General features: G+C 34.2%; 2 protein-coding genes across 4 annotated transcripts in view; one reads left to right on the forward strand and one right to left on the reverse strand.

Annotated features, from left to right (window-relative positions):
* Positions 1-1,986, reverse strand: part of LOC137389653 (apical junction molecule-like) — a 33,087-nt gene extending 31,101 nt beyond the window's left edge. The window contains exon 1 of one of the 2 annotated variants that reach the window (XM_068075719.1): positions 1,913-1,986. The gene's annotated coding sequence lies outside the window, so the exon portion shown is untranslated. Of the gene's footprint in view, positions 1-1,897 lie in introns of both variants that reach the window. The other variant, XM_068075718.1, reaches the window with a different exon arrangement.
* Positions 1,987-2,171: 185 nt separating this feature from the next.
* LOC137391476 (COMM domain-containing protein 3-like) lies at positions 2,172-23,992 on the forward strand. 2 transcript variants are annotated; one of them, XM_068077964.1, is made up of 6 exons: positions 2,172-2,384; positions 21,803-21,905; positions 22,001-22,099; positions 22,786-22,849; positions 23,110-23,166; positions 23,241-23,989. In XM_068077964.1, exons 1-6 carry the CDS (start codon positions 2,255-2,257, stop codon positions 23,358-23,360), a joined length of 573 nt encoding a protein of 190 aa, XP_067934065.1. In that variant the 5' UTR covers positions 2,172-2,254; the 3' UTR covers positions 23,361-23,989. The 2 variants fall into 2 exon arrangements, with proteins under 2 accessions (XP_067934065.1, XP_067934066.1); XM_068077965.1 differs by having other exon boundaries at positions 2,181-2,282; positions 23,241-23,992.
* The last annotated feature ends 1,188 nt before the right edge of the window (positions 23,993-25,180 follow it).

Below are 25,180 nucleotides of genomic sequence, written 5' to 3' on the forward strand. Positions count from 1 at the left end.
CTCCTGTTGGTTTCAGCAGGTTGTAGTGTTGATTCCAGCGCAGTGACTAGAAATAAGGGTTGTCCCTACCCCATTCTTACAAGTTTTCTTCAGAAAGAAACCCTAGCCAAGATAATGGCTGCGCTACAGTTGGCGAAACACAGGGCTAAGAATCCAGAGTTTAGCCAAGAACTTGAGACTAGGCTAAAAGAGCTCCGAAATGAATGGAAAGAGGAACAGAAGTGCAATGTCTTAGGAGAGTCAGCCCAGCCCATGAGTCCCTCGCCGGTCCCATCCTCTAGCTCGGAATAAAAAGCACCTGGTGTACTTTGGCATAGCATAGCCATCAGCCACTTGACCGGTATGGGGAGTGGACGTGGGTGTCAGCCCCGACACCAAACAGCAAAGATGGAGTTTCTTGGCCAGGATGCTTCCAAGAGCAACTCTGTTTCTAATGACAAAGAGGCTCATGTCGAGTCACACCTGGTTGGCGCTCTGCGTTCAACGACGGAGCTCGAAGACTGGGTGGAGTGACTAACTCATCTGCTCAGCATCCCGTCAGCCAATGAAGAATTGTACAGGCAACAGTAGGAAATGTCCCAGCAACTACTGGAAGACAGCCAACAGTGGCAACGACAAGCCAGCGCATCAGGGCCCGGCGCCTGAAGAGAGCCAACTGGGCGTTTGCCGAGATCAAGGTGACCAGGCTGGGATACGGTGCCCGGCAACAGCGACTCTGGTCACAACTGCTTTCCCCTTCTAGCTCAGAGTGGACAGCCCCCAGCGCTTCCACTCGGGAAGAGTGTAACAGCAGACCGTAGTGGCCAGGGCTGTATTAATAAACTTCCTGGCCACCCCGGTCGCAGGAACGAGCCTGACACACCGAGACAGGGCCGACCACCAGTACAAGTTCGAGCTACCAAGAGGAAGCTGAGGGACTGAAAGACCGAGAGAAGAGACCGAGGGAGTGAGAGATACCTGTGTAAAAGAACAAAGAAAAGGGGTGGAGGCCAAGCTACGAATAAAAATATAATAGGGAAAAGCGATCGTTTTAAATTCAGAGTCATAGCGCACACTGTTTCTGCATGGTTATTCTTTGATTTTAAATATATTTATACATTTACATTTATTTACTAAGGACATATAACATTGCCACTTAACATGCGGTGTTGTTATTTGACTGTCTTGTGGAAAGTAAAGGAAACCAGTAATTTTTTTACTGTTTCATTTGTTTGCTATAACTGTTCATAAATACGATTTTTCTCGTTTTGTTTTCCATATTTAGTGAAGCATAATGAGATTTTATTACTGTTGAAAATACATTAGTTAAACTTGAAATCTTCCACTTTTGACAACAGTTCTACCGTGATATATGCCTAAAAATGCCCAATAATGCCTACATACAATAGCAAGTGCAACTTTACGGTCTAAAATCATTTAAATCCTTTAATAATTAGGTTGTCCCAACTGCAGTGTTGAAAACGGTTTGTAAATTCGGAATGCGTTTTAGTTGTCATCGGCCCAAACTAGATTTTTTTTAATGTAAGAACAGGTTTAAATCTTCTTTATCAGATGAAACTTTTCGGATATAGGTTCGGGTCTTCAAGTACATTGCATCTGTATTCTACAAATTTTTGTACAAGTGTGTATTCTAAAATGGTATGTACAACTCTATCACACCATCACTGTTTGGCAAATGAACTAGAAACAATAAACTTAAGATTGATATCTGCATTGGGCATAACCTCGTTACTTGAAAGCTATTTTTTAAAAAGCTACACGGTGATTTATCATTATAGTGTAGAAGTATATGTACTCAAACAAAGAGTTGGAGCGGAGATACAGCGGCCATTTCATGTTACATGAATATACGTTTTAAATTGAAAATAAAAACCGAGTAGATCCTAAAGGCACCTACTTCGACTTAACATACTTTCAGCGCCTTATCTCAGTAGTAAAGCGAAACTGAATGGGTTTGAAAATTTCCGAAAGCTCCGTACTGAGCCATCATTGGGGCTTTTGTAGCAGGTAGACTGGGGTTCTACTTGCTACAGAAGCCTCAATGATCCTGCCTCAGGGGTAGAATCACTAAGGTTTTTGTAACATTTAGACTGCCCGTTGTCCAGCATAAATTTTTTCGTGGGAACAGAATAACTAGATTATTTTCTTACAGCTATGTCAAGGTTAATTCTTTGATCTCTTTTATTTCATCAATTAAACGTTAGTGTTATTTTTTAGCAGACTGAAAGAGATCAAAGAGGGACGGGTTGGTGTAATGGAACTAGGAAAAGACACGCATTCTGGTCTGCTGGTATTAGCTGACGAGGCTTTAGTAGATGAGGCTAGCTACACCGCATTATTGCAGTACACTTTTGACAACATATGTGGAAGCTCTGTTTCCTTAGGTATGCATACAAGGCTTACTTTAGCTTACTAAATACTTAGTTTAGCCATATCCTTCTTCGACCAGTATGGAAGTAACCAGTAACTTAGTTTTTGTTAATTGTTCCATACTATATCTACATTTAATTGTGTTTTCAAGAGTTGGCAAATCATGAGCACTTTTTCGAATTAAAATAGTGAAAACAGTTTTGTGTAGATAGCTTACCCCTAACTCAATATTGTTATGGGTGGATATGGAGAAATTATGTTATGCACAACTAATCCAAACCCGCACGCAACATCAGTGTTGAAATTGCTTTGTCATTTTACTTTCTTTTGACTATGTTCAATTTGTGCACTTTTGCTTAGCTTGTGGGAACTAGTTTGATTATTATTAGTTCAGGTACTAGTGAGGTGTTAATCTGTTGTAAGCAATACTGATACTTACTCGATACTTAATCGATACTTACTCGATAGTAATAGTACACCTGTAATTAGCCGCAGGAGCCTTGAGAAAGTGCCTCAAAAGTAAAAATTTGGTTAAGACTTCGGTTCACCTAGATTCTAGCATTAGGCCGAGTTATGTTTCAGACTGAGATTTAAGTCTCAAGTCTCTAACGGTTTTGGGTAAGAAACTGTTATGAAAGAGGCGAGTCACAACATATATTGATGTTGGTTCACCACGGGCAGCAGCATGTGTGATTATGGCAGTATCTTTTCTGTCAGTAGTAAGCTCATCATAAGCAGAAGCTAGCACATTATGCTTACTTTCATGTGATAGAATCTTCATCAGTAAAGCTACTCTCTAATTTCTTCTTCTTGATTCAAGCGAGTGTATACCTAGCTTTTCACGGGTGTTGCTGACGCTATCTTTACCTTTAAGATTGGCTATGAATCGTGTTGCTCAGTTTTGAACCATTTCCAAGTTATGTAGGCTACAGTCTGTCTGTCACTTGGATCCCATACTGTACAAGCATATTTCAGCACAGGATGACACAAAGCTGTATAAGCAAGTTGTTTAGACTGTGATGGTGCATCGTATAGGGTGTGTTTGATGCATCCAAGAACCGTGGAAGCTTTGTTCGTTTTCTCAGTAATGTGTGCATCAAAGCGTAGGTTAGACTGTAAGGTGACACCAAGATATTTTACAGTATCAACACATGCAAGAGTCCTATCACCCAGTAAATATTGTGGCTGTTGTTGCTCTGAGTTTCCAAATATTATCTGTTCACACTTGGCTGAGTTAAAGGGCATTTTCTATTTAGTTGACCAATCATAGACTGCCTCAATATCAGCCTGAAACTTTCTTTGGTCTTCTACAGAATTTACTTCTGAGTAAAGCAGTGTATCATCCGCGTACAGGCTGACTTTGCACTTCACAGCTGCAGGCAGGTCGTTGATATAGATATTGATATTTACCAGTTACAAGTTCTTCTTTATTCTATAAGTCCAACAGTTAAAATACACAATTAACAAACTTCTAAACAATAATATTAATGACAAAAGGGTAAAATAGCCAATAAAAGTTACACCATTACTCGAACTGTAATCTATGTTTGCTTGCTCGGTCTGTACGGCTGCGAGTTGACAAGTGAAGGTTACTTCTTTATTATATACATGTAGGTTCAACAATTAAAATACACAACTAACAAAATTCTGATCAATAATATTAATAACAAAAGGTTAAAATGGCTAATGAAAGTTACACCCTTACTCTAACAATCGTCCATGCTCGCTTTGCTTGGTCCATAAACTCGTTAACGGTCAACTTACATAATCCGTGCTGTAGGACTGCGAGTCTTGACAGTCAAACGAGAGTCATAACAGTTTATAGTTAGAGAGGCTCAGCAGTTGAGATAGTGAAGTAGATGAGGCTCAGCTGATGAAGGAGAATGAGACTCAGAGGCAGACTAGAGGCAGGGTAGAGAGAGGCTTCTCAGCAGGCATGGGGAGAGCATGGCTTTCAGGAAAGAGAGAAGCTGTCATTGGAGCTGTTCTCTTTTATAGATGTCTAGGTGTGAGAAGACTAGTCTAGATGAAATAGGTTGAGTGTTAAGGCTCAATATTTTATGTCATCTGTGATAAGATATGCTGTTTGCGTAAGTCTCCAGTCGCTGTAAGTGATGTAGACATGTAGGGTGGAGCTCGTGACTTACTCCTGATATTTTGGCCGTGTCTGACAGAGGATGGCAAATCTGTATATCTTATGTGTAATCATCTGATTCGTCTCCAATGGTTTTTGGTGGTTCTCTGGCAGGCGATTGACTCAAATTATGTGATGGATTTTTTACACTTTAGACTTTTTAATTTGTTTTTTGGCGTTTTCTAATTATTGGTTTTTATGTTTTGGGCGTTTTCTTGTTTGTACGTATTGTATGCTTACCTTGTGGTCTGGCTTTATACCCTGTTTGTAGCTTGTTTTGGTGATATTTCCATACAACAGTATCAGTACTTGTATAGGTATATTTAGTTGGCTTTTCTGGCTTGCGCTCAGATGTCTTTTAAGGGCAGCCAATGCTTTGCTACTCTGTCACTGACTTCCATTTCAAAAACTCTTAGTTTCAAACAAATATTTCAGTTGTCACCTTTCAGACTGACTTTTTGATGTACCAATGCCTCGTATGAAACGTTTAGGAACTTCGCTTTCTGATCTGTCTATGAACCAGTATTTATCACTGCGTATGAATCTTTGAGCTTGTTGAGAGTTTAAACCACTATATATATAATATATAAGGAAATATAAGAAATGTTTTCTATTAAAACTTTATAATATTTTTCACAGCTTTATATCAGCCGATGTATTATTTTTTCTTGCTTCAAACGAAATAATCATATTGATTTGATCCTAAAACTCTTGCAAACTTGGCGCACGGGTAGGCAAAAATTGATCATCAACAAACCCAGCTTTTAGTTTAATTTTTCTCTGTTGTGTTCTTTTAAATGAGCTGTAGTCACTTGCTTTTACTCTCTATTGAATGTTAAAACAAGTAGTGTTGGTCAAGTATGCATCTGTCAGGGTAGAGACCTTGTTTAGCCCTACATTTTAGAAAAGGTCTCTAAGATTGTCCTAGTTTTCACCACGAGCCACTTTTACCAGCAAGTCTCTTACTGAATATCTTTCTACCTTTTTATAGACCAGTCGAAGCATCGTCACTTATTCACATTTTTTTCCATATGCAAGCAAGGAAGCTCTTGAGCCTCACATTTTCTATTCCATTCATTGGTAGCCAATTTTTTCCTTTCACTGCTTCATTTTTAACCAGATAGTAATAGTCTTTCTCGTCAAGTTTTATACAGCGTTTGATTAATCTAGAACACAACATTTAAGTTGAGGATAGGTCATATAAACGAATAGCATCTTCTCTGAAGACCTTTGATATATTCCTTTTGTTCATGCGTCAGACTTACATGTAGAAGCTCTAGTGCTGGTGGTATTGTGGATAAATCCTCAACTTAAAAAAAAAGCTAGTTTTGCACCTGTAGAGAAGGATTAATTGCCAGTGGAAACTTTAGCAGGCCTACCGAACTTGGTAGGTTTTTATTTCAATTACCGTCACCCTACTTGGCTGACCACCCCAGTTTACTGACCACTCTACTTGGCTGACCACCCAATTTGACTGACCACCCTAGTTGGATGACCGCCCTAGGTTTAGCTATCTATTTATGATAGTAATCTATGTGTACCAGTTTATTATCCGGTAAAAACACGAGAAAAGTCAACCATGAACCTTTTTTCTTATTTTTTAAAGGTTGATGGTTAATTATTTGCTATAAAACTTTGTTTGATGGGAAAGGAAAGACTGCCACAACAATTGTGACAAACTTTTACAGAATTTTGCAATAATTTATTGTTCGTCATAGCAATTCTAATGTTGGATGCAGGAATTCCTAATGGGTTGTGCAGCAATGGTCTTAGGGGCCGTTCACATACAGTGTAGCATCACCACTTGTCATTAACTTTATTGGCTAATTAGCTTTAGCAATTAGCCAATTAAAATGTTAGCCTTTGCAAAAGTTACTGCCATTCTTATTACCCCTTTCATATATTTAACTAATTATCATCTGTGTATAACCATTGACAATTCTCTGCGATTCAGGAGGGGTCTATCCCATTGCATAAGTCTGTTTTCAGTAGCCTTTGAATTTGTGCCAAGTTTAGCTCTATTCCGTAATGGGTGTCTAAGTAATTCTATCTGCAAGATCAACATGGTTCGGCTCTGATGCCATTACCTTATGAAAACCTTTGTGCCACAGTTGATAATAGAGGAAGGTATTGTATGTGATTTATGTTTGGCATGTATTAGTAATATCTTAACAGTAAAGTACACCCTCAAGATACGATTATCCTGATATACGATTTTTTTACTTTGCGAAGTGAAACATGATGATTTTCCACCTCATCATACAAATCTTATTTCACCATCTGAATGCAACAAAATTTTCACTCGAATTCAAATTTGGCAGTCGGTGAGCTTATTTCGTACGTCAAAATAACAAAGACATCGAAATGCTGTTTGCCGAAAATATTTTTACAACGCCTAAAAAAGACACGACGCCCAATTTCTCTTAGTTCAGCAACTCGTGATATTTTCACGAACAATTCAGCAGCTGTGATATTTTCCCTTTAAAACCAGTAGCAAATTTGGAGTTGCAGTCCCTTCAAACAGAAGATCAGTGGGTCAGACAACTTTCCTTAACCTGTTAACAAAAATCCACTTCATTACGAAAACAGCATCGTTCGTGTTTTCTTGCTGAATTAGATTGAAAAAGGTTTTAAACAGATCCGCTAAAAGTTATAGTGAGAGTGAAGACAGAAACTAATAAATGATAAAAAGTTGAAATTCAGCAAAATAGTTAAAAATGAATACTAAAACCTAAGTAGCTTTAGTATGCTAGGCGTGTGTCCAAATGTTGAAATGGTAGTTGTTGTTGACCAGTGTGTGAACTTGTAAATGCATGCAATTGGGGACTCACACCGGAATTTAACAGACAAATTGGGGACGTTCGGAAATTGGGGACGTCCCCAATCTTTTAAACCCTTTTTTCTTATAAAAAACTAAAAAATATATAGTTTAATCCAACTCCCGACAAAATCTGAGCACTGTCCCCAATTGCCTGCAATTGTACGAGAACATCTGTGAGTGTGGGTGTGTGAAAAAATATGTAAGTCCCCATAAAGTTTGTTAAATTCTTACACACATTTGACCTGTTTCCATTTGTGAGTAGGCAAATATTTTCGGAGTTTTCTTCTCATAGAAACTTTTTACCTAACAATTGGGGACATTATATCTTATTGGGGAGCTAATTTCTACCTTGTAAAAACTCACAATATTTGCGAGTTGCTACAAGAATGAAATTACAAGAGATGAAAACTCACAATATTTGTGAGTGAAAAGTCACAATATTTGTGAGTTTTTTTTTAAATGTAGCTTCGGAAGCAAATTGAGCGTTTACACTATTTTTGAACCTATGTTTAGCTAAAGGCTATATTTGCTCTTCTGCATTACAAATGTATTTTGTAGTTTAGCATTTGCAGAGTTTTTTTTACAATATAATGTATTTGGTCAGCAGTTATACACGCTCAGCAGACATTTGAAAGTGTGTCTCGTTTGCTTCCTTCAATAGTTCAGGCCTTTAATAATCCTTGAGAGCTCTTGTACTTTTTCAAATATTCTCACATATGCATCCTTCTTTACTTAATAGCTTTTATTTTTAGTATGGTTGTAGTTTATACGCAATAAAAAAAAATTGCGCTTTATTATTCAAAAGATTTGTTTGAATTCATTACTTACATTTCTTACATAAGTTATAGCTGCATAAAATCTCAGGTTAATTTCACATAGTCTTAAGCATAAGATCTCTGTACATGTACTTTATTGACTTCAAATCTTGATCCATTGTATGTCTTTGCAAGAACTTTACTACATCATTCTTCCTTGATATTTTTAAACTGATTAAAATATTAAAATAAAACATGTAGCCACCAATGCTTTCTCTAACTCGTTTACATTTTTTCTATATCTATGAATAATAATGGTCAAAATTCTGATTTAAAATATATTTTAAAAGTTAACTTGAATGTCTGATAATTTTGGTTCAAAACATTTAAAACAAACATTATTAAACCAATTTCAAGTGTCTCTGCAAATTTGTAATCTGAGATCTGTATGTTGTTAGAATTCAATGAAATTTTCTGTTTTTTCTTTCTCAGACCAACGGTCCATCATTGAACTTTTTTACTATGTAATATTCTTTCATCAGCTCCACTAAAAAACTTTCGTTGCTGTTTGACAAGGTAGTATATCTTTAGAGAATGAAACAGCTACATGGAAAATTCTGCCATACATTTATCGCTCCTCATCGAAAATACTTATAGTTGTTTTAGAAAATATATATATTTCATCAAGTTTATATTGAGTATGTTAACAATACCAATCTCTTTATCTAAAGCTTGATTGTAATTAAACTCTTATGTCCCTATGCTTGCTTTTCATGTATGGCTTGAAAACAATGGAATTATACAAGTTTCTAGTTTAACCAATTGCGGTTATCAATGTGTAAAACTAAGCAGCAGTGTCAACATTTAATGAATATATTTAATTATTTTTGGCTTTTGGATTTTTGAAAAAGTGCTTGTCATCACCTCACTTGTTCTTTTTACTTTTGTTTATAATAGTTAACTCATGCTGACGCAATGTAAATATGTTGATGACTGGCATTGCTAGCAGTATAAAATGAGATACGGCAACAAAATTAATTCAGTAACGTAATTAAATTTGTTGTCTGTTTATGTCAATCGCTAATGGCTTAACGCTGAGTTATCCTTTGTACATCATACATGTGTATTATCATTAATAGTTCCTAAAAGTAACTAAAAAAGTGTCATAATATGTATATTTATTACTCAACAAAGATTTCATAGACAACTATAGAACTTTTGAACTGAGTTTGAAGTAGAAATGAAGTCATGCATAACTTTTAATAGCATAATTGTGAAAGTGTGCACATGAGATTGCACATGAAATTGTCCACCAAGCACATGAAATTGGCAAAAAATTAAGTATACAAAAAAGCAAAGTGTTTTTGCATACTCGCAAACAATAAAAATATTTTTTGGGGTGTTAAATGGGTGTGAAATACTGACCGCAAATAATCGTCAACATGAATGATTTTTTAATGTTTATTTTTACTTCATTCATGGGAATGCAACATATTAAAATTTTTTTAGTTTTATTGTAGTATTCATCATATATAATTTTAGCTGGATTTCAGTAGTGTATATATGTAAGAGCCTAATACGGTTCAGTGAATGCATGAAACTTTGTTTGTTATACGATACAAAGCCAAATGCGCTTAGCTAACGTCTCAGCACTTAAGCAATGCATACTGAAAATCTATATATAAATATCAGTGTCTTTTTGTCTTTTATTGTATGTTCATTTATAATAAGTATGCATTGTTTTAACATAACAATGCATAACTTACATGACTCTCTCATAAGCTTGATTGATATGATAAGCAAGAATATTGCAATCAGTAGAGAGCTGTAGTAGAACTGAAACAGGCACAGTATAAATTACACAAATATATAAAAAGTACACAGAAATAAATGCAGTACACAGAGATAAAAAAAACACCTTCATTTGAAACCGTCATTTTTATTACCCGTGCAAATTCGGGCAATCTGCTTGTTTTATATAAAGCAAGAGAGGCTGCTACTTATTTGTAAAAATTCACAACAATAAAAAATCTAAAGAAGTTAGACCAATATAAAGAAAAACATTTTTTATAATTAAAACACAAAATGAAAGTAAAACTTCTGTTGATCACCAAAAGATACCAAATAGTAAATCCCTGGTCAAAGATTTTCAAAATCACACTGGCAAAACTGCTAGCAATTTCTTGTTAACTGTTTTTTTAATTATTCTTGACAAAGTTATTACTTGCGCTGTTTTAATTAAAAAAGTTTACAGGTAAACGTTTGTTATTTTGCTATTTTTAATTTTGTTCCAAAAACTTTGCAATTATTTTTTATAGATTGCATTGTAACAAACTAATTTTAGATATCAATAGCGATAGGGCAATAAACTAATTATGGTGCTGTTGTTATAGTGATTCCTAATTTGAAGTAAACAGTTTTATGAGAATTATTCTATAGCGGGCCATTGACTACTTCTGTTGGAGAGCTTACCTACAGTTTTAATGTTTGAAAAACCGACTCATTTAACTTTTTGTTAGTCATAGTTGCTTGTTTTTCTAATAGTTACTTTAAAAAACTCTCACAGCATTGGTAAAATTTTCGTGCTATTTGAGATTTGTTTGAGCCAACATGTTATCATTTCTCAACCTTTGCCTGTCATACATTTAGCCTGTAGTGTCTTGCTTATGATTATGTAACATCGCAGAACCACAAGTTAAATATAGAGAACAAAGAAACTTATTCAGTACTGCTGGTCATCTGTAATAACAAGATTATAACATTGGATGCTTTACACACCAAATCAAAGACAAATAAGATGTTTACTTCCATAAAATTTGTGCTATGCAATTTACAAATATTCAATGAGTTTATTATTTTCCATTTACTCCGTTCTATAATATTCTATTGGCACAAGGCTTTATTGTTAATTAAAAACCAAGCAGATGCAGTGAGTGAGACATGTTTTTAATAAAATAGTAGCTTGTAAATTTCACAGACACTGCAAATAATTTGTCAATAATTTACCTAGGCGTGAGATTTTGAATTTCATTTGCAATATCACCCAGTTAGCCTCAAACAGAACAAATTGTATTTGTTTGAGGCTAACTGGGTGATATTGCAAATGAAATTCAAAATCTCACGCCTAGGTAAATTATTGACAAATTATTTGCAGTGTCTGTGAAATTTACAAGCTACTATTTTATTAAAAACATGTCTCACTCACTGCATCTGCTTGGTTATCATCTGCGTACTTATTTGCCAATATAAATAGTTTTAAAAATGCATCAAATTACTGCTCAGGCGCCAAAGAGTAATGTTATATGTTTTATATAGAGAAAATAAAGTGAACCACCTGTAATAATCAAGCCGGATCATATTTTCAAAATATTACATCTGAATTGATGTTGCACACAAAGATCACTGTTATCATAAACTATACAGACATAGATCAATGTTGTCAAATATTTCCCATGGAAACATCCTATTTGACATTCGCAAGAATTTTTTATAGATTGCAGTGTAGCAAACTAATTTTAGATATCGATAGTGCAATAATTTACTTATTGTTCTATTGTTATTGTGATTGCTAATTTGAACTAATCAGTTTTATGAGAATTATTTTATAACTGGTCATTGACAACTTCGGTTGTAAATTTTATCTACAGTTTCAATGTTTGGAAAACCCATCTAATTGTACTTTGTGTTACTGATAGTTGCTCTTTTTTCCATAATTACTTTGAAAAAGTCTCACGGCATTAGTGAATATTTGATGCTGTTTGCGATTTGTCTGACCCAACATGTTATCGCTTCTCAATCTTTGCCTGTCATACCTTGAGCCTGTAGTGTCTTGCTTATGATTATGTAATATCCAAGAATCAGGAGTTAAATCTGGAGAACAAAGAAACTTATTCAGTACTGCGGGTCATATACAATAACAAGATTATAACATTTGATGCTTTATACACCAATCAAAGACAAATCAAATGTTTACTCTCATAAAGTTTGCTCTTGCTAGCATATACAATTTACAAATATTTGATGAATTTAGTATTTTCTGTCTACTTTGCTCTACAGTATTCTATTCTGCGCAAAGCTTTATGGTTAGCTAAAATGCAAGCAGACTCAGCAAGTGAGACATGCTGTAAATGCTATGGTGGCTTCATAATCCCCAGACACTGCAAATAGTTTTTAAGAATCTACCCAGGTGCCAGGTTTTAAACTTTATTTGCAACATCACCTAGCTAGCCTCAAACAGGAAATATTACATTTGTTTTGGATTAATGATAGTCATGCTCACGTTCATTTCAGATCACATGATTTTCACTAAGCCCATTTTTTAAGGAAATGCGTACATATTTGCCTATCTAAACAGCTTTCGCAGTGCATCAAATCACTGCATAGTTTTCGAAGAATTATCCCATGCATCTTAAATAGAAAAAATAAAATGAACAAAAGCTAACAATCAAGACAAATCATATTTTTAAAATATTTCATCTAAAGTGATGTTGTTCCCATAGACTACTATTATCATACGCTATACTGACATAGGGCAATATTGTCAAATGATTTATTTGATAACATTATGAAAAACAAAACATAATATGGAACACAAATTAATTCTTTAATTGGACTATCGAATTTACAAAGAGTTGAAAAGTTACATTTTAAAACAAATATGAAGGGTATTTCTTATAAAACCTTTTTCAATTTCTCAAGAGAAATTTAGTATTTTGACAATTTTAATGCAATTTAACCATGAGCAACTTATACCAGAAGAAAATTATGATAGACAATAGAATTAGATCACCCTAACTACGAAAGGTTTGAAGTCATGTATTTACTGATTTGCTTTAGTTTTTAATTTAAATTGCAATTGGAAAAAATCTTTTAAACCCAAAATGCATGATTCTCAAAGTTGATTGTTTAAATATCACACTTCCAAAGTTTTTTTCTTTTGCATCACATTAGATAGTTCGGTTGATGTACCGGCTTGCACAGCAAGAGCTCTAATAGTGAGTGATTATTGCAAAGTTGTTTTCTAGTGTCGTTGTTTTTGTAATAATTTTTGTTTAATACCGTCGTTTTGGTATACTTTCAGTGTTGGTAGAGAATCTCCTGAACCAAGTAAATATTATTACTTTCCACTTATTTTCTGCTAAACATTAAGCAGCAAGGGTCCAGGTAATCATGATGCAACATCAAACAGCAACAAGATCTATTAATAGAACAAAGGAAATTATGCAATACGGTTACTTGCAGGCAATAATAAGATCATATGGTTTGCGACTTATACACAGTCTCTCATCCAGAGAAGAAATTTTTTCTTTAAAGATATGCTCTCCATAACATACTACACTTAAAAATATTTAACGGTTTTAATTACAATGCTAATTTTATATGAAGCAAGAGAGGTTGATAATTGCTAGGCAAATTCACAATAATAAAAAGTCTGCAGGAATGATACCAATTTGCAAAAGTATTTCTGATAATTTAGACACGAAGTTAAACAAAAACTTGTGTTGAGCACCAATAATTACCAACTGGTAGATCCCTTGTAGAAAATTCGCAAAAGCACACTTGCAAAATTGCCTGAAGATCCTTGTCAACTGTTTGTTATTACTGCTGACAAAGTTATTACTTTTGGTCTTTTACTCTAGGAAGGTCACAAGCCAAAACTCCTGTTTTGTCAATTTGTAATTTTGTTTGAAAAACTAATCAAGTCTTTTTAGAAATTGCATTGTAAGAAAATAATTTTAGATATCAATAGCAATAGTGCAATAACCTACTTATTGTTCTATTGTGATTGCTAATTTGAACTAAACATTTTTTTTAGAATTATTCTATAGCTGGCCATTCACTACCTTTGTTGAAAAGCTTACCTATAGTTTTAAAGATTGGAAAACTCATCTCACTTTACTTTGCGTAGCTCATACATGTATATAGCCACCCCTTTTTATTAATAAATGCTTTGAAAAAGTCTCACAGCATTGATAAACTTTCTGCTCTGTTTAAGAGTTTTCTGAGCCAACATGTTTATGACTGTTGAAACTTTGCCTGTCATACATTGAACATGTCTTGTTCTGCTTATGATTATGTAATATTGAAGAAGGATCAATTAAACTTAGGGAACAAAGAGACTTATTCAATACTGCAATCAGTAAAGTTCAGCGCTGCTCATGCACAATGACAAGATTATAACATTTTCTGCTTGTACACTAAATCAAAGACAAATAAGATCCTAAACTCTTATAAAGTTTGTGCTCAATAGCATAGACGCTTTACAAATATTAAATGAACTTAGCATTTTATGTCTACGCAGTTCTATAATATTCTATTCTGTGCGCGGCTTTATGGTTAGCTAAAAACCAAGCAGATTCAGTGAGTGAGACATGTTGTTAACGAAATGGTAGCTTGTAAATCTCACAGACACTGCAAATAATTTGTCGAAAATCTACCTAGGCACAAGATTTTAAACTTTATTTGCAACATCAGATAGTCATGCTCACTTTTATTTTATATCACATGGTTTCCACTATGCCCATTTTTTTAAAGACATGCGTACATATTTGCCAATCTAAACAGCTTTCACAATCCATCAACTTACTGCACAGTTGCCAAAGAGTTATGCCATGTGTTTTGAATCGAAAAAGTAAAGTGAACAACAGTTAACGGTAAAGACGAATCACCTTTTCAAAATATTTCATATTATTGGATGTTGCTCACATAGATGATTATTATCATAAACAATACTGACTTAGTTAAATATTGCCGAAGGTTTCACGTTGAAATGTTATACTTAAAAATTTATTAAATACTTAAAGAATTTGATAGTTACTGTCTATTTTTGTTTTTAAAAACTTCAATATGAATTAAAAGCCAAACAGGCATAGCAAGTGAAATGTGTTTGACAGGTTGTATTTTGTTTCACAGATTCTGAAGATAAATAATTCTGGCAAATACCTACTTAGCGGACAGCAAATCACCTTTAGTTGCAATATTGTCTTTTAGCTGTACACAAATTATATTATATTTGTATTGCATTAGTGTTGTTGTCTTGTGTATGTGTGCCAATTATGGGCTCAATAGTTTCTATCATGCAAATATTTGAAAGAAAATAAATATTTTTTAATACACCTAATAATTTTCGTACAAGAATTGGTAAAAATCCCAAACTAATAGGTTAAATGACATACACACCCATGATAATAATTTCAAAACCGAAATGAGGATATATTATTGCAATGCTATTTCTATTATTTGGTTAAACTAATGTTTGCAAAATTAATCGTTGAAACAACAAACACATCTCCAATTTCTCAATGTTTCATGAATTTTTTATGAATGAAAGTATACTTAATTTATTCATTAATATTCTAAAAGTAATAGTTGTATTTTAATCAACGGTTTTGATAATATTCGTAGTTATTGAAACAGAATTGAAAAATTTTATGACTATATGTACAGTTATGATATTTGCTTTATGTTTTTAAACCAATGGCCATACAAGCAAATGTTCATGCACTGATATTTTTACCATCAATTTGGGAACATCTTATTACAAATGTTTTGAGATTGGTGGCGACTAATTGTGCTCTTATAATCATTGTGTAATGTTCCAAACTAATGGTTGTAATATAATAAGTATTTTTTGTGGTATTCATATTTCCAAATTAGAGATATTTTATTCTTTGTCATCAAATGTAACAACAAACTGAAGGAAACTTTATGTAACATCCTTGATATGAATTAATACTATGTATGCACCAGTAAATTTTGACAATTATTTCAAACCAATGGTTAAAAGATCATGCAAACTCATGGTTATATTTGAAGCCTCAAATTAGCAACAACATAGCACAATGGCGTTGAGATGCTATATCACTCAACCTGCTTTTGTAATAATTGCTCAATATCCCCGAGCAAATGGTTAAAAAATCATACAAGCTTTGTGGAGATAATGAAGCAAGCATTAGGGACATTTTATTACAGATACTTTGAGCTGTTTTACGACTGTGAGCAGAGTTGCATATTGGCCAACTTCCCAGAATAGTTACATAATTATAAACACTGGTGATGGTATTTTAGCATCTATTTGGGGACATCTTGTCACAATAGCTATGAGATGCTTGATCACTGTGTGTAGATTGGTAATAATTGATCAATGTTTCAATCTAATGGAAGCAAAATCATTCACAGTTGCAATATTAGTTTTAGCACAAAATTGGTGAAGTCTTCTCACACATTCGCTTTAAGATGGTTGGCAAATAAGTGTGCACTTACAATTATAGATCAATTTTTTCAAGCTAATGGTTCAAATATAACTAAAACTTCCTGTGATATTTGTGCCATTAAATTAGAGAGATTTTTCCTCAGCCCAGATGCTTTGAAATGATTAGTGACTGTAAGTGAACTTACAAAAATGTGTAAAGTCATATGCATATGTGATAATAGTTCTGTGATCAAATTGAGACATCTTGGCATGATGAATTTACATGGCTTAAAACTGCACATTATTTTATCATAATTGGTTAACGCGACCATACAAATGTTTAAAATAGCGTAAACATGTCTGAGATATTTGGCTGTCAAATAACGGCCATCTTACAGCAACGGTTTTTAGATTGTTCATGACTGTGAGTTCACACATAATAATTGTTCTATGTCCCCAAATTAATGGTTAAAATATCATACACACCTGTGAAAATAATTTTACCATCAAATTGGGGACATATTGTTGCAATGGTGTTGACATTGTCTATGACTGACTGTGTTCTTTTGTTCTAATTGGTCAATGTGCTCAGAAAACTGCTTAAAAAGCATATTCATTGGAGTTGGTATTTTGGCATTAAATTTGGAACATATTGCAGCAATGGTATTAAGAATGATCATGACTGTTATCTCGAAAAAAATAATCAGTCAATGTCCCCAAATCAATGGTTAAAATATCATACACACCTGTGAGAATAATTTTACCATCAAATTGGGGACATATTGTTGCAATGGTGTTGACATATTCTATGACTGACTGTGTTCTTTTGTTATAATTGATCAATGTGTTCAGGAAACTGCTTAAGAAGCATAATTATTGGGATTGATATTTTGGCAATAGATTTGGAACATCGAGCATCAATGGTATTAGGAATAATGATGACTGTGATTTCAAATAAAATAATCAGTCAATGTCCCCAAATTAATGGCTAAAATATCATACACGCCTGTGAGAATAATTTTACCATCAAATTGGGGACATATTGTTGCAATGGTGTTGATATTGTCTATGACTGACTGTGTTCTTTTGTTATAATTGATCAATGTGCTCAGGAAACTGCTTAATAAGCATAATTATTGGGATTGATATTTTGGCATTAAATTTGGAACATCGAGCAGCAATGGTATTAGGAACGATGATGACTGTGATTTCAAATAAAATAATCAGTCAATGTCCCCAAATCAATGGTTAAAATATCATACACACCTGTGAGAATAATTTTACCATCAAATTGGGGACATATTGTTGCAATGGTGTTGACATATTCTATGACTGACTGTGTTCTTTTGTTATAATTGATCAATGTGCTCAGGAAACTGCTTAATAAGCATAATTATTGGGATTGATATTTTGGCATTAAATTTGGAACATCGAGCAGCAATGGTATTAGGAACGATGATGACTGTGATTTCAAATAAAATAATCAGTCAATGTCCCCAAATCAATGGTTAAAATATCATACACACCTGTGAGAATAATTTTACCATCAAATCGGGGACATATCGCTGCAATGGTGTTGACATATTCTATGACTGACTGTGTTCTTTTGTTATAATTGGTCAATGTGTTCAGGAAACTGCTTAAGAAGCATATTTATTGGGGTTGGTATTTTGGCATTAAATTTGGAACATCTAGCAGCAATGGTTTTAGTAATATTCATGACTGTGATATCAAATAAGATAATCAGTCAATGTCCCCAAATCAATGGTTAAAATATCATGCACATCTGTGAGAATAATTTTACCATCAAATTGGGGACATATTGTTGCAATGGTGTTGACATATTCTATGACTGACTGTGTTCTTTTGTTATAATTGATCAATGTGCTCAGGAAACTGCTTAAGAAGCATATTTATTGGGGTTGGTATTTTGGCATTAAATTTGGAACATCTAGCAGCAATGGTTTTAGTAATATTCATGACTGTGATATCAAATAAGATAATCAGTCAATGTCCCCAAATCAATGGTTAAAATATCATACACACCTGTGAGAATAATTTTACCATCAAATCGGGGACATATCGTTGCAATGGTGTTGACATATTCTATGACTGACTGTGTTCTTTTGTTATAATTGGTCAATGTGCTCAGGAAACTGCTTAAGAAGCATATTTATTGGGGTTGGTATTTTGGCATTAAATTTGGAACATCTAGCAGCAATGGTATTGGGAATATTCATGACTGTGATATCAAATAAGATAATCAGTCAATGTCCCCAAATCAATGGTTAAAATATCATGCACATCTGTGAGAATAATTTTACCATCAAATTGGGGACATATTGTTGCAATGGAGTTGACATACTCTATGACTGACTGAGTTATTTTGTTATAATTGTTCAATGTGCTCAGGAGACTGCTTAAGAAGCATATTCATCGAGGTTGATATTTTGGCATTAAATTTGGAACATCTTGCAGCAATGGTATTAGGAATAATCATGACTGTGATCTCAAATGAGATAATCAGTCAATGTCCCCAAATCAATGGTTAAAATATCATGCACATCTGTGAGAATAATTTTACCATCAAATTGGGGACATATTGTTGCAATGGAGTTGACATACTCTATGACTGACTGAGTTATTTTGTTATAATTGTTCAATGTGCTCAGGAGACTGCTTAAGAAGCATATTCATCGAGGTTGATATTTTGGCATTAAATTTGGAACATCTTGCAGCAATGGTATTAGGAATAATCATGACTGTGATATCAAATAAAATAATCAGTCAATGTCCCCAAATCAATGATTAAAATATCATACACACCTGCGATAATTTTTCTACAACCAATACGGGGATATCTCTTTATGATAATATTTCTACTAATTTGTTAAACTAATGGTTACAAATTTGCTGATTAAAATACCAAATATTCCTTTGTGTTCATATTGCCCTCTAAATAGTTGATGGTAAAAAGTACAGACTCCCTATTAGACTAGCATTGAGCGAATTTATGATATCGTGTGCACTTGTAATAGTTTGTCAATTGTACCTAAATAACGAATATACTTGTATACTAATACCAACACACTTTTCTTTTATGTTTACATCATACATCAGAAAAATTGTATGACAACATATTTGAGACTATTTTTGACGGTTTGCAGTTACAATAACTGGCCAATTACTTCAAAAAACATTGTTTGTAGTATCATACATAATTTGGATGACGTACGCGCCTTCAAATGGAACAAAGTTTATTTCAATAGTACCGAGATAGCTCAAATCAGTGTGTGCAGTGATAGTATTTATTTAACACTCCCAAGCTAATGGTTAAAATATTTTGCATACTTTTGGTCATATCTGCACTAAAAATTGAGTCAATCTTGTTATTAAACTTTTGAATAGATTACAATTAAATGTATGGTTTTTGCAAAGATGGGCAACTCAATATATTTTTAAGAAAATGTAATAGAAGGCAAATTTTTGGTACGGATAACACGCTTTATTAAACATAATGATATTTTTATAAGGTAAAAGTTATTGGGCTTACATTAGGCATATTGGAGATACCAATGCTTCATTTCCAAAGCTTGATTCTAATATGTCTCCGCCTATGCTTGGCTTTTCATGCATGGCTTACAAACAAAGGAATTGCGCAAAAGTTTAATTTAAAAGTGGTAATCATCGTGTGCAACCAAACAGAAAAGTACGACTAAAATTAACTGTATCCAAATTTATTTTATTTCCTGATTTAAAAAAAATTAGTCACATTTGCTTGCCTGGTTATTTTTACTTTTGTTTAAAAAAGTTAACTCATGATCACGCAATGTAAATTTTCCTATGGCGGCTCTTGGTAGTGATAAAATGAGATGTAGCAAAATACTTTATCGATTATAGTAATTAAATTTGTTGCCTATTCAGGGCTTAAGAGTTCTATGAAAACTATGTTAAAATGTTTACCTTGAACATACTCGCGTTAAATGTTGAAAAGTCTTAAATCTAGATAGACATCAGCCTGCAACCCAGGCCTGGCTGTTTGCAATTCAAAACCTTAACTGGAACAGACCACCGTAAATTCTGTGAAGCAATTGATTACACTGAATTTATTACTAAACATAAAAGTCTAAGGTCGATTCAACCTTTGCGCACCATACATGTGTAGAATTAGTACTTTAAATAGGTTTAATAAAGAACTATTAAACTGCTAAGTTGACATTTGGGGAAAAATTAAGTGATGGATAACTTTTACAAGCACATTTACGAAAGTGTGGGAAAAGTATCACATACCGACAACTCCAAAATGGTTGAAAAAAACAAAAATAAGCCAGAGTTATCTTCTCTACGCAAAAGTCCCCGTTTATTAGATAAAAAATTCATACATGTGTGTGATGTGATGTCCCCAAAGTTAGTGTTAAATTCTCATGTGCTATAACTGAAAAACGGATAAGATGACAGCTCCAAAAATCAGTGCATTTGTAAACCCAACAAAAAATGTTTTAATATGTTATTTTTTAAAGCTCTTAATGATAGATGAAAATTGTCCTCAAAGTGATGGTAAAAATATCGCGTCCCCAATTGCATGCGTTTACAAGACTGTGTGTGTGTGTGTGCGCGCGCGTGTGCGCGTGTGTGTGTGTGTGTGCGTGCGCGCGCATGTGTTTAGTAAGTTAAACGTATTTATTTGAGTACAAAGTTTATGTTATACGTATGCCTGTCTTGAAGGTAAGAACTCCCTACGGTACGTACTGGTACATTATAATGCTACATTTTATTGCAGATCATAACCTCTAAGTACAATAAAGTTACCGTAGGTAACTATAGTTACTAAGATTAACATACTATTTCGTTAGTAATTTTTAATATGTACAGCACTTATATAAAATTTGGACGATTTTTACCAGGGGATGTTTGCATTATATACATAATTACTATGGTTTCTATACCACTACATATGATTTTTCACCATGCGATGCCAACCTTGCAACAGATCAAAATCATATCCTTAGGGTTCATTGTACATGGTGTAATCCTCAGTATTATCTGTTCAGTAACAGTACATGGTTCAATACTCAGTATTATCAGTATAGTAACACTACATAGTTCAATACTCAGTATTATCAGTATAGTAACAGTACATGGTTCAATCCTCAGTATTATCAGTATAGTAACAGTACATGGTTCAATACTCAGTATTATCAGTATAGTAACACTACATAGTTCAATACTCAGTATTATCAGTATAGTAACAGTACATGGTTCAATCCTCAGTATTATCAGTATAGTAACAGTACATGGTTCAATACTCAGTACTATCAGTATAGTAACACTACATAGTTCAATACTCAGTATTATCAGTACAGTAACAGTACATGGTTCAATCCTCAGTATTATCAGTACAGAAACAGTACATGGTTCAATACTTAGTATTATCAGTACAGTAACAGTACATGGTTCAATACTACTGGTACTCAGTACATTATCAGTATATCTCAAGTTAGCTAATGATATTTCCCTTAATTTATTTGCAGAGTCCAAAGCCTTAACGCAATCAGCCCACAAGAACGCCGTGTTTGCTCTGACCAGTTTTACCGCTGACTGCGCTCGCCTTGATGTCAGTTTAGAAGAAATTGGGTAAGCGATGTCATTTTGCTTTAAGCATGAAGTATTCTCCATGAAATTATTTGCTTCACACTCAAAACTGTGTCAGATGTGTCTGGGTATTCTAGAGCAATCTTTGAGGAACATAGATGCTCTCCTACTCGAGTGCAGCTGTATCTAGATGCCTACACTAAATATAAAGATTCTGTGCGAGCGGTTCTTTCAAGGTTAGTATTTTTAACATTTCTACTGGTGAAAAAGTGAAGACAACTTCTTTTTAGTTGGCTTAGAATATCTGCCATTGTATGGCAAATATTCTATATATTGGTCAAAAGAGTTTACATTTTTCATGTGTAATTCTACAGTAAAGATTGTGAGGGGATGAATTTATGATTAGTGACTTTGAGGTGCTGCTGGTGAAGGCTTGTTCATCGTATGTCGGAGTTGTGTTCACGACGATTATTCATCGACTATTGAGTACTATAAACCGACACCAATGCAACGCGGATATGCCGACAAACATTGCAGCTTTCAAACTTTCCTGACATTTTGCTGAGCATCCACGACAGTCAGTGCCATGCGCACTACTTCGGTGATCGACTGTACGGATTGCTTACCGGTAATCTATATTTTCCTTACGATAGTTTCTGCAGGGCTAGTATTGTATCGTTTCATTGACAGCATTGTGTAATAAGAATATTGTCAATGACTATTCGCCAATGTAAACGCTGATGGTGTGTGATAGCTTGAACACTTTTAACACAGACGATTACTGATGTGATGTGAGATTAACACTGTTATATAGTGTGTACCAGTGTTGAGATGTCAGTCATGCTTTGTGTGTATACTATCAGATGTGCATGTATAAGTGTGGCCCACCATGATTAGTGACCTAATCTACGTGTCGTTGTAGAGTATCATCGTTTGCTAGAGCCAGAATCGTAGACGTGAATTGGAGGCTTGACTACAACATTAAAGTTTGTGTATTTTCCTTACTTGAGTTTCAGCTAATGTGTTTAATATGTTTTAACACCATAGAGTGCTGCTATATAGTTGTACCATTTATCATAAGTTATCTGCTCAATCGATGCCGAAAGGGTGGACAAATCTCAATGCAACAAACACTTAAGCAAAGTCAATTTTACTATTTACAAAATCGTTTTTGTATGATTCGCTGTTTATCATTTCATATATTTTTTCTATTGTGCTTATGACAAGAGCCATGATCTACTTGCAGACCAATCAGGAAGATAAAGTCAACCAGCTATCGTACCTGGTCAATATTCTTACGCAGGTAAGTTGTGTTTTCTTTCGCTTTTTTTGAGTTACCGTAAGATATTGCATACTCATCATATTTTCGCCTTTTAGGAACCTGGAGTGGAGGAGGTTAAAACAGTAAGTTTCGAGTGTACGTTAGAGCAGCTGCAGGACCTTGTTGGCAAGCTGAAGGATGCTGTGCGCTGCGTGGAGAAACAAGTAACAACTTAATTCATTGGCTAACTCACCCATATTGACTGTTTACCTTTGTCTTGCTAAGAAGCATGAAGTCATACCATTCCAGTCTGCTTCCTCAAATTATTCTATTATTAAGCTGCAATCGTGTGAAGCTCAAGCTATTGTGTTTTTATTAGTCCAGGACATGCCTTCATACATTATTATCTATGACAACTAAATATTAATTATGTTTATTGGAAGTAATTTTGAAACATTTGTTACAATTTAATACATTAGATGCGCAAATTCTCTTTAATCTGGCTATGGTAGCAAGGATAGCCCTTGACATGATATGATGGAGTATACTTATTAAAATAAAGTATTATTTATCCAAATGTCATTTCATTTAGTGATAAACCAATAAATTTGAATCGTCAAAATGTTTATTCTTTCGGCAAGTGAGATTATGTCATCTCTACTTGCAGCTTATCTTCAATGTTGTTTTTTAATGTTGCCTTCTCTCTTTCTGATGAGAGGCTTATGTGGGTATCCTCAGCGGCGTCCTTTTTATCTTGACAACTAGGGCTATTTATGATAACATAAATTGGATGATTAGTTTCTCCTTTACTCCAAGACTTGAGCTGACAAGATGTAAGGAAAGAGTTCTCACTGATGTTCAATTCCTTCCCTGTCTGTCAATATTGCTAAGTCATGTTACACAAACGTTATGGGAAACATTGAGAGGAAATTTTCAGTCCAATTAGCAATAAGTAAATGCATCACGATTTTGCTTCGTGTTTCAAATACACTATTCGAGCCAAACATGTTATCAGAATTGAAACCAGAGTTGAGCCAGACTTCGCAGTCGATATGAATTGTCACAGCTGTCATAATTCACCAACCAATTCATTGATGAGGTTTGTACCCAGGTTTAGCAGTGATAACAGAGCTAGCTATAAGTATGTCAGTCAGCTAGAAAGTTGTTCAACAGGTCATGAATCCTACATTTCATATTCTACGAGTATGGATAATAATACTATACATCAATAAGTACAAGTAATATGTTCCAATGTTCTTTTAAATAAGGCATTGTGGTCAAAATTTGTGCATGTGAAGACAACTTCAACTCATGTCAACCAAAATTACCACTGTAATGCTAGTCATTTAGACTGACGACTGGACAGTTTTGAAAGGCTTCAATTCAAAGAACTCTTGCAGCAAATCAATATAAACTTCAATTTTGAAAGAATATTTAGGAAGTATTTACCAAATCTTTCTTAGCCTGTTTGCCATATAACTCCTCCAGGGAGCCAAGAGACTGCGAAGATTTGAGTAAAGGTCTGTAAAAGCTGCCAGTCTGAGTAAATTTGCCAAAGTTTGCGTCCGGCATCTGTTTTGTCAAGCTATAACTTCCTCGTTTGTTGCCAGACTTTAGCCAATGAGGCATACGAAGGTTAGGACTCGTTGTCAGCGACCCTCTATCTACATCTTCCCCTTGTCGCGAACATGGTGCCTAAATCGTTGCCAGCATGGGTTAAGTTGAGCAGTATTCTACTTTGTTTTATTAATGTTGCCAAAAAGAAAATCAAATTTGGCTGTTTATTTACAGAACAATATAATTTCAAGTGTTTTTGGGGGGAGGTGTTAAACAAAAATGTTTATCAAATGCTGCAAAACAAATGTTTTCTTCAAGGTTATCTGCTAAACAAGCAATTTCAACCATTACATGCATGTCAGCCACTGACTAATATTGCAAGTGCACTAATCTATCTCTTATTGGAGCATTTCTAGTTTTTCAAATCTAATTAGATTTGAATGATTGGCTGATTATATTCCACATTGGTTTTAATTAGTTAATGAATAAACAAGTGATT

Source organism: Watersipora subatra, chromosome 3 (genome assembly GCF_963576615.1).
Source record: "Watersipora subatra chromosome 3, tzWatSuba1.1, whole genome shotgun sequence".
Lineage (NCBI taxonomy): Eukaryota > Metazoa > Bryozoa > Gymnolaemata > Cheilostomatida > Watersiporidae > Watersipora > Watersipora subatra.